The 10,340-nt window shown below is 32.4% G+C and overlaps 1 protein-coding gene across 1 annotated transcript; it reads right to left on the minus strand.

Annotated features, from left to right (window-relative positions):
- Positions 1-1,062: 1,062 nt before the first annotated feature.
- LOC112027198 (serine carboxypeptidase-like 18) lies at positions 1,063-9,088 on the minus strand. Its single transcript, XM_024059870.2, has 14 exons — positions 8,698-9,088; positions 8,405-8,550; positions 4,509-4,585; positions 4,294-4,416; positions 4,060-4,162; positions 3,908-3,945; positions 3,692-3,793; positions 2,992-3,078; positions 2,665-2,820; positions 2,361-2,432; positions 1,993-2,111; positions 1,537-1,650; positions 1,356-1,413; positions 1,063-1,267 (listed from the first exon to the last, which is right to left on the minus strand). The coding sequence occupies exons 1-14, from the start codon at positions 8,880-8,882 to the stop codon at positions 1,184-1,186; spliced, it is 1,464 nt and encodes a 487-aa protein (XP_023915638.1). The 5' UTR covers positions 8,883-9,088; the 3' UTR covers positions 1,063-1,183.
- Positions 9,089-10,340: the final 1,252 nt, after the last annotated feature.

A 10,340-nucleotide genomic window follows, 5' to 3' on the forward strand; every position in this document is an offset into this window, starting at 1 on the left:
GAGCTACTTGCTCTGATACCACTTGAACGGTTTTAGACTCCTTAAAACAATCAGATTGGTTAGCCTAGATTAATTAGCCAAGTTGTTACTTAGTCAAATTATGCAATTCTAGGTTAAAGCAATCAAATAATCATATCAAGATATAAAGCAATAAAAAATAAATGAACACACGATATGATGACCTAGGAAACTACACGGTAAAAACCTGGGGAGGATTTGACCTAGCTATCCTCAAGGTAAACTTGAATCCACTATGCGAAAGAATCGAAGTTCATACAGAAGGACTACAAGCTCCTCGCTTGACTTCCTAATACTACCCACCAGTAGAACTTACTGACACGACCACGTGCAAGTTCCAAATCCACGGACTCCTTCTTTCTTGGATTCTTCAATCAGCTACAAGCACCCCCGCTTGATATCCTTTAAGCTTCAATGGTAGCAACAAAGTTGATCATCAAGATATTGATATTATCTCCAACTTGAAAACCCTAAGTTTTGTGTAAAGGAAAGCTCCTCTAGATCTCACAAGAGATTTACACAAAACAGCAATGTATAAGCAACAATACAATTGGAGCAACCTTCAAAAACATGGCTAGGTTTTAGTTTATATACCTAGGGTAAAAACATAAAACCCTAAACGTTTAATAAAGTAGGGCTGAGTTGGAAATTCTGCAGAAAAATCAATTTGTGCGATTTTCGATCGATCGAGTCTATTCTTCGATCGATCGAGCTAGGCCGAAAGTCCCAAGTACTTCTGCAGCCACTCAATTCCAACTTTACAATAATAAACCAACTTTGAGCAAGCCTAAACAAGACTAAATACATTGTTTTGATCATGGTTTGCCAACATTACAAATTAGAGTTCTAAATACATAAAATCCTAAGACCTTAGAACCTAACAATTATCAATGTATTTTTTGTTTTAAATCTAAAAATATGTAGAATCTTACGATTCACGATCCAATTATACGATCCACAATTCCGCCTATTTTCCACGATCTTACGTAGGATCCCGATTTTGACAACCTTTTATATAGGGTAGTTGTAAAAAACAAAAAGAAGAGAAACAAAACTACTTGGGGATTTTATTTTCAGTACAACAGTAAGAAATTGGGGGCTCTTGATCTCGTACACATCATTACAAATCAAAATCTTCGAACAATTTCGTAGGTGTAAATTGTACTTAGAGACCGTAGAAAGACATCCACCTATCTGCCATTTCAAGACATTCTTTAGGCTTGTATTCTGGAGCTGTGTGACCCCCTCCCTGTACAAGTAAAAATATCAAAATTACTCATTTCCTGCTTGTGAAAACTATTGCAATTTTTAAATAAACCGGGATTTTTTTTTCTTGCCTTCACTGTAGCAAAGGTTAAGCCGTCTCCACTTGCTCTCGCATATTTCTCTGTGAATCTATTAAAAAATGGTGAATTATAAGTATGAGAATTTTCTCCATATATGTATAAATATAGCTTAACAAGTACAGAGTTACAAAAATAACAAGAAAAAAAAAAAAAAAAAAGATTAGAAGCTAACCCCGCAATTTGACCATCAACAGTCCAAGGCCTCCAACCATCAACCATTGTCATATTCAGAAAATTTATCCATGCTAGTGTACCCACATATGGAATCATCATGTCATGGTCACCACTGTAACAATGACAATTATATGATTAAGAAATATTAAAATGATTTTAATTCGAGGTTAATAGAGCCTGGGGTGTGTGAGAGTTTGGGGTCTCCGAGCTCCGGTTCGAGCTGGTGGTACCCATGAGCTTCCCCAAATCTACCATGGGGCGTGGGACAATGAGCCACACGTGAGTCCCCCTTTTTTTTTTTTATAAAAAAAAAAATTAATGAATTATTTTGAATAATTTTTTTGAAAGATGCATATGCTTTTAATTTAATAAATGTGACAAAGCTGATCAATTTTGAATTGATCACAGCAGAAGCAGAAGCATAAGCATAAGCAACATGGTAATGAGAAATCACCTGTATATTAAAGCTCGATAGCCTCTCTTAAGGAGTTCATCATGATAATGGACCACGGTGCGGAGGTTGCTATCATAAGCTAAGCTTTTATTGCACCTCTTCCAATCTGTTATCGTCCCCTAAAATTTCATTTCAAAAACATCTTATTGAAATTAATTTGACTTGGGATACCACAACTTTTGGCCTTGGTTTATTATTTTTCCGGCATAAATTAACTTTTAAAGTAATTTTTTTAGGTGGGTGGTTGGAGAAGGAAATTTAAAGCTTAAATGTTTTTGGCAGAAATACTAGAAAGTACTAGTTGAACTACATAACTCTTAGCAACAATAAAACGTTATTAACCTAAAAGTTAGTGAAATGTCACTTACGTTTCGGACACCAAGAGCATTTTGTACAGTTTGATCATTGGCCCACATGTAAGAGAGCACATAATTGCTATTCTGCAAGGAGGTATAAAGGTGACCTTAACAAGAGAATCTAGTTTACAAAATTGGAAAAATATTTTTTCATGATCATTCAAATTCACCATTTCACACACGTATCCACAATTGACATGAAAATATTGATATTTTAATACATAAAGATGGGTATAAAAAAAAAAAAAAAGGATGTAAAATAGTGGATGTATGAGAATCAATATTCTACAAAATCAGACATAGACATTAATGTTACCCGACACCACTTTTCTTCGCGTTTAGTAGGTGATTGAATGATCTCATCCGGTATGTCGTCAAAAAATTTTCTTCCCCAGTTCATGGTTTTTGGTCTTGGGGTTGCAAAGCTACACTTTGGTTCCAAAATGTGTGCATCATTTACTCTTATTGTGCACTACAAATTCAGTCACACATTTAGTTACATAACATAAGGATAAATAAAATAAAATGAAGTAAATGAAAATTTAGTAAGTAATTCGCACTAGTGATACACAATTAGAATTAAAAAAAAAAAAAGAATAAAATAAATTTGTTTTGAAACAACTAGATGGGAAAGTCCTCTAACCTCTGCGACAAGTCCAATGTCATCAATGCACGTTGAATTGTTTATGTCTGGATCAACGTATTCCTCGTTGCAACCTGCTTTTATCGACTGGGAAAGCATATATGTAAAATTTTCAGGACACATGCTAGAAATTAAATAGTGGTAGAAACTAGAAACATCATTATCTGTTGTAATCAAATTATATTACTATTACATCCAAGTAATCAAATGATGAACTCATGAACTAAGGGGAAAAATATTTGCGAGTCAAAGATAATGATTTAAATGGTTTGAGTACTTGTAACAAATGATTACCTCCTTAGTTACAAGTTACAACTAAAAAAAGAAAAAATCATTTTTCTCTTTTTGAATTAAAAAAAAAAAAAAAATACTACTTAACAAAGCCAAACCCTGATACATAATTCAAGTGGACAATGGTTCAATGCCTTTTCATATAATTGTATTATATGGTTTTGCTCAAATACTACAACTCTGAAAGTGTATTTAGTACTACGTCAATTAAATTTAAAATCAAGTGACATTCTGTACCGCTATTAGATTGAAAAAAAAATAATCTTATACTGAAAAATTGACTTTTTTTCATTTTAGTTAAGCGAAAAAGATTATCTTCCTGAGTGAAGACGTTTCTTATCTTCCTTCCCTATGTAAGTATATTAATATCACAAACAAGAATCAAGCATAAGCAGAGGTTTCAGATTACTTCGTAAAGTTCATCCGATATGAGTGTCAACCGGTGGAAATATTTCACTCTTGAATTCTGATCACCATGTTGGTCTGTCACTGGGTTGCCAAGCATGTATCCCTGATTGAATTGAAACAATATAAATATTAAACCAGAATTTCAAAGTTCAGTGTGAGTCAGAGTGAACCAGAACAACCATGACAAAGAAAGGGAATTCAAGTATGATGCACATACTAGGAGACTCATGGGAGGTACGCTTCCATCTCTGTTACCTGCAATGCCATAATCGACCAATATTATGACTAGTTTACAGTGAAAATGTTTTGAATAAACTGTATGAATGAATGCTAGTGTTTTTTTTTTTTTTTAAATGAATGAATGTTTACCATTTGATATTAGAAGAGTAACTTGGGGAACAATTACGCCTGAATAGGAATCACCAGCTATGTAAAGTGGATTTTTGATATATCGGGGATGATCTAACAACCACTACATCACAATTTGCAAACATAATTAACACTTTCAATTAAATCAACAAGAATAACCCATTGTAAAAAAAATAATAAATAAATAAATAAATAAAACAAGAATAGCCCATTGATTTCATAGTTTTTGCTCACCTTTCTCAGGAAAAGATATATGGCCTGAGGTGATTCAGTGTCCGAGCTGTAGTAACCTTCTTGGGTATGAGAGTACGAGAATCCAGTACCAACAGGTGCGTCTAAAAATATTACATTTGCGACCTGGAAAATTGTAGCCATATATAGTGTGTCAAAAAAAAAAAAAAACTATTCCTTCGCATAAAGAATGAAGATGGTGGATAGGAATTTAGCACCTCAGTCCATGAGTACGGGTTCTGAACCAGCGTTGGCCTGCTACCATTGAAAGCGGCATAGTCGAAAGTTAGTGGTCCTGCACAATAGTAAAAGTTACTATAGGTAAAACATTTAAGTCAATGGAATGGGTTAAATTTTGAGGCAAAAAACCAAATAGTTAAAATAAATTGGATATGCTATGAAATGGAGATGATCCTCTTCGGTGGTAGGGGTGTGTGTCAATTCCACCAACAAGACAAAATTGACCTAATCCTTCCCAACTTGATGCCTCGAGTTGGTTTTCATGAATTGATATGTTGGAATTTTATTTTGAGTCTTGAAAACTGTCAACTCATCAAATCCAACCTGACTCATTATATATATAAATTTAGTTTTATTACCCTTATTTTAATTTTTTTAGTTTGATTTAATTTCTTATTTTGAGAAATTGTTTCAATGAATATGAAAATTTGGAATATAATATAAATATATTATATAAATTGTATTATAGAATTTTTTTAATAGAGAATTTCAACATATAGAGTCCACTCCTGAAGATAACATTTTATCATTAGACCAAAACATTAATTGATTTTTGGTGTAGGCGGGAATTGAACTCAAGATCTCTTATACAACCATTGATAAAAACTCAATTTTTTAGAACGCACCAAATATATATGCACAAATTGCAGACCCAAATTACCCAATCCAACCCTACCCAACATAATCCAACCCATGTGAGTTAGGTTGAGCTGATTTCTACACATGATAGGTCAGAAATCTCTCAACCCACCAAAATTGAGTTAAGTTGAAAAAATCTCCAACTTGACCCATACACATCTGTACCCCTCGGCAAATTATCTAAAGTCTTGTAAAAGACATATGATTTGTCTTATCTCACTGTCTCAAAAATCCATGTCAACAAAGACATACTACAGCAATTTTCATGACAATATATGATTAGGCTTTCATTAAAAGGATCACTCTTGAGTTCTTATTTCATTAAATTGGTCAGGGATAAGAATTTATTAATGTTGATTGTCATATGATTAATTTGCATATACGTTTTCCTTTAGTAAGTGAAATCATATTAGGGTATATATATTTTTTATTCTGAGAAAAGCATATGGGGAATTTCAACTATTTAAATGGGTTAGAACATATCTAATTGTCAAAGTAAGTTTGGTCTTTTTGCAACATAATATTTGCTAAAGAGAGGACGGGTAGATGAAGATTGAAGTTGACCTTAGGAGTGGTTTGAGTCTCTGGATAGGCCAGGTACCTATAAAAACCTCTCCATTTTAAGGTTAAATTTTAGTTTTTAGGAATTTAATAGTGTCGATGCTGTCACACAATTTAAAATCTCGTTCCACCAAATATGTACACCCGTGAATCCCTAAAAAAGTAAAATTTGACTATGGACCTAGACTATCTCCATATCTCAAAAGCAAATGTAGAGGATTCTCCCGGACCTCTATTTAAAATGGATTTATTTTATGTTTAAATTATATGTTATAAATCTAAAAAGATATTTAGTGTCCCTTTGTACATGGTCAAATCCAAAAAATAAAATCTTAATAACAAAATATATCCTCTAAATTTCATTTGAAATGAAAAGTATCTTATTCTTGTTCAACTCACTTCTCAGCAAGGTTGAACATTATTACTAGGGACCCATATGTAACATTGTAAGAGCATTTTCAGTAGCTAATTCTTATATTTTTATACTGTTTAGACAGTGAACGATAATATTTACCTTTTACTTATTTACTTTTTCAAATACATCTTCCAACTGATTCTCTATCATTTCTCTATCTTATTTAAATATTATTTATTCATTTTTTAACACACATATCCCATACCCCCATCCCCACTCCTTTGTTTGCTAATTTTTATTATGTTTTATTCATTTGCTAATGAATAGTTGCACATCAAGTTTGGAGAATGACTGTTCATTAGCAAAAAACTTTTTGAGTTTTAAAGAAGTTGTTGGAGCTTTTTTTTTTTTTTTTTTTTTTTTGTCTTTTCTTTTTCTTGTTTTATTCTCTATATTTTGGCTTTACTTATTATATTGGAGATGTTCTAAGAAGAGAAGAAATGATAGATAATGACTATATGGGCACGCACGCACGTATGTATGTATATATATATAAATATATATGGGCTGAGTGTGGCATTAAATCCTTAACTCATATTGTAACCTGGACAGATAAAATCATTATTCAACTCATATTTTTTTGAGAAGAATTATCCAACTCATATAATGTACCTAACTATTGTGCTTCACTACCTTATCGCATTTTCTAACCAAACGGTCACTACTCATTAGGCGTTGACAATGTTGAGTACGTATGATAAATTGGACTAATATGGAACTACATTGTTGACAATTGAGTTTTCAAAGAATTTATTAGAGAATTTGGCAAATTGAGAGCAGGTTCAAATGGGTTTTAGAAATAGGGTGAGGTTTTCATATAGTGCATAGAATCAAAGAGCATTGGACAAGACACTAAGCTGACACATGATTATTTTAATTATGACACCTATCATATCTGTGTCATGATTACCTCCAAATCCAACACACGAAAACACTAAAAGGACACGAAACTTTTAAAAATTACGGTCAATTTAAAAAGCATTTATCTTGAAGCTAACTTTAGTTATATAGCCTTGGTTTGGATAGCACTAATACCTGCAGTGCGTTTTTTTTTTTTTTTTTTTTTTTTGGGCCCAAATTTGACAACAGGGGGACAATTTTTACTGTGCATGAACAGTATAATACTGTTCATGCATTATTTATACACTGTTACATATTAAAAAAATATTAAAAAGGAACCTCGGTACTATTTATATATTTAAAAATTATTTTGCTACAGTATTTTCAGTAAAAATCAGTTTTCAATAACTTTCAGCAACAATAAATTGTATCCAAACAGACCCATAATGTCTTTTTACTCCTATACAATATATCAAAATAATTAAATAATATAAATTATGTATTTATTTCATTAACTATATTTGATGGTAAACTAATTAATACCACTAAGTCGAGTTTGAAATCACATGTGAAAAAATGACTTAAAAGTTAAAACTCGTGTATTTTCCATCACTTTGGATCAAGTGTTAAGAGGTCATGGGTTCAAGTTCTAAGTACTGACCCATACTTCAAAATGCATCAACTGTGGTAATAGGGTCAAGTAGTAGCATGCCATGTTGACGCTGGTGGTACCCATAAATTTATCAAAAGACTCAAGTGGCAATGTACCACTGGGCATGAGGCAATGATTGCACATATGAGCCTCATTTTTTTCTTTCTCCCAAAAAGAAACCCGCCATGTACTTTTAGGATCTGTTTTGATATAACTTATTTTATTAAAAACTGAAAATTGAAAATATTGTAGCAAAATAATTTTTAAATGTGTGAATAGTGCTGTAGAACCCATTTTTAATATTTTTTTCTAAATAAAATGATTGTGGGTCCTGTGAACAGTGCTCTTGTATCCTAAAGTAGAATCACCAAAAAAGAAAAAAAAAGTAAAACACAAAACGCGATTTCATCTGGATCCAAACACTCACTTTTAATGAGTTCAGGACCGAGTGGGGTGGATACATTTGCCAGGTCCTTTAAGTTCCTAGGTGTGTCCGTGTTAGTGATGCATAACATGCTTCGGAAAAGAACAAACAATTCGAAACAATGATGTTATCGTTTCATGAGCAAATCCAAATTAAAAAGATAAGAATTAATTAATTAACAACCAATTTAACAAGTTATGGAAAAAGGTAATATAAATTATACATTTTCCTACCATTCTTCATTTCCATTGTCTTTGAAGGTTTTGAATGGTAGACACAAAATTTCAAAATTTCTTTCTTTTAGGTATGAGAATTGAAAAGAAATTAAAGTTGAGTGATATACCGATTTCGTAAAGGAGGCCAGAGAGAGCTGAACAACCAGGGCCTCCGGTAAGCCAAAGCACAAGAGGGTCTCTTACTGGGTTTCTTTGTGACTCAACGAAATAGTAGAATAGCTCTAAATCATCTATTTCCCCTACTGCAACATATCTATATACAATGCCATTGTCACAATTGTTACATTTCCAATTATACATACAACCATGGAAAATTAAAGGGAAAAAAAAAAGAAAAAAAGAAGAAGAAGACGACAAATGTGCTTCATGAAAATAGTGAAGAATTAATGTACAAACTCACCCAGTTTCCAGTTTGAATGGAAGTGTACCAGGATAGCCTGGTAAAGTGTCCAAGATCGTCTTCGAAGATGTTGCAATGCTCGAGAGAAGTAATACAAGAAGTACATGAACACACATTAAACCAACATACTTGCCATTAACGCAAGAAACTTTTAGAAATATCGATTCAGTTGCCATATTTGCCATGCCTTAATTAGTTGTGGTGGGTGATTCGGAAAGCAAGAATGTGCCAAAAAAAAATTGAAGGATATATGAATAATGAATATTACTCATACCATTTGTTTCTAACAGATAATAGTGAATATCTTTGAAACTTAAAAAGGGGCTTTGATCATATCTGTTTGATACTTACTCTTTTGTATTTGCCATGAAAAAATCATTTTTTCCCCCCAAACCGTTGGTCCAAGTTATGAAGGTTTGTTAACATTTGCTCCATTGAAGTTGGAGACGATTCATCAAACAACAGTGGAAAATAGTTTCTTACCTATAAAATTGCAGCTAACTTTCACTTCATTCAAAAATGAAAATCTTAATGAATTTTATGTTTAATACGTAGGTGAACTAATTGAGTAAGGTCAACAGTACTACATGCTTTGCTTTGACTTTCAGGCCACGAAAATTGATGAATGAATTTACATAGAAGAAATTCAATTACAACCAACTTTCAGTAGCTGCCAATAAAACGGGGTACGTACAACCTAACTTAAATATTATTCCACGTGGTTCCCATTTCATTTGCTTCCTACTTTTTATATATATATATATATATATATGAGTTGATTTCAAGTTAAACATAGTGTAACTCAATAAAAGTTACACAATTTTTATACCGTAGATCTCTAAGAGTATCTTCAGCAGCTTCTCCAAATTTTTGTACTGTTTGAAGAATGAATAGTGATATTTAGCTTTTACCTACTCACTTTTTCAAATACACTTCCAACAGATTCTCTATCTCATTCTTTATTTCATTTAAATATTATTTCTTCATTCATTCTTTATTCTTTTCTTTTTTTTTTATCATCATTTATTCTTTTTTTAAGAACTATAATTTTAAATGATAAGTGTTACATCCACAACATTTTATGCAATACTTTCACAACAAAATTTATGTGGAAAGTTGTTACTAGTTCTAATTTAAACTCACCACTAAAATTATTTTTTTTTTCTCGCCAATATTAACTAATAAAAATTTGTTACTTAAAATTTATTGTGAAACTATTGTGGTAAAATTTTTCAATTAGGATTTTTTATTCTTTCATTTCATTCTCCTCCACATGGACCACACATATGTCCTTTATCCCCCTTCTTTTATTTCTTTTTCTCCTCAAGAACCTTCTAGCAACATCATTTTTACTCTTCACATCAGAGAGAGAGAGAGAGAGAGAGAGAGAGAGTCACGTCTGCCGGTGGAGATCGAGGTCATTGAGAGGACAAAGTCGGTGGAGATTGGCGTTCACCATGCAGCACTACCATGTCCACCGCCCCACTGCCGCTCGTCCTCTTCCCCACCACCAAGCTGGGTCAGATCGGATTTTTTTTATTTTTTATTTTTTATTTGTTCATATTTGCTTGTTCTGATTCAACTTTATTTTATAAGAATTGGATTTTGTTTTGTGTTCTGTGTTTGGATTATGTGAGAAACGG

This window comes from Quercus suber, unplaced genomic scaffold (genome assembly GCF_002906115.3).
Source record: "Quercus suber isolate HL8 unplaced genomic scaffold, Cork oak 2.0 scaffold_164, whole genome shotgun sequence".
NCBI lineage: Eukaryota > Viridiplantae > Streptophyta > Magnoliopsida > Fagales > Fagaceae > Quercus > Quercus suber.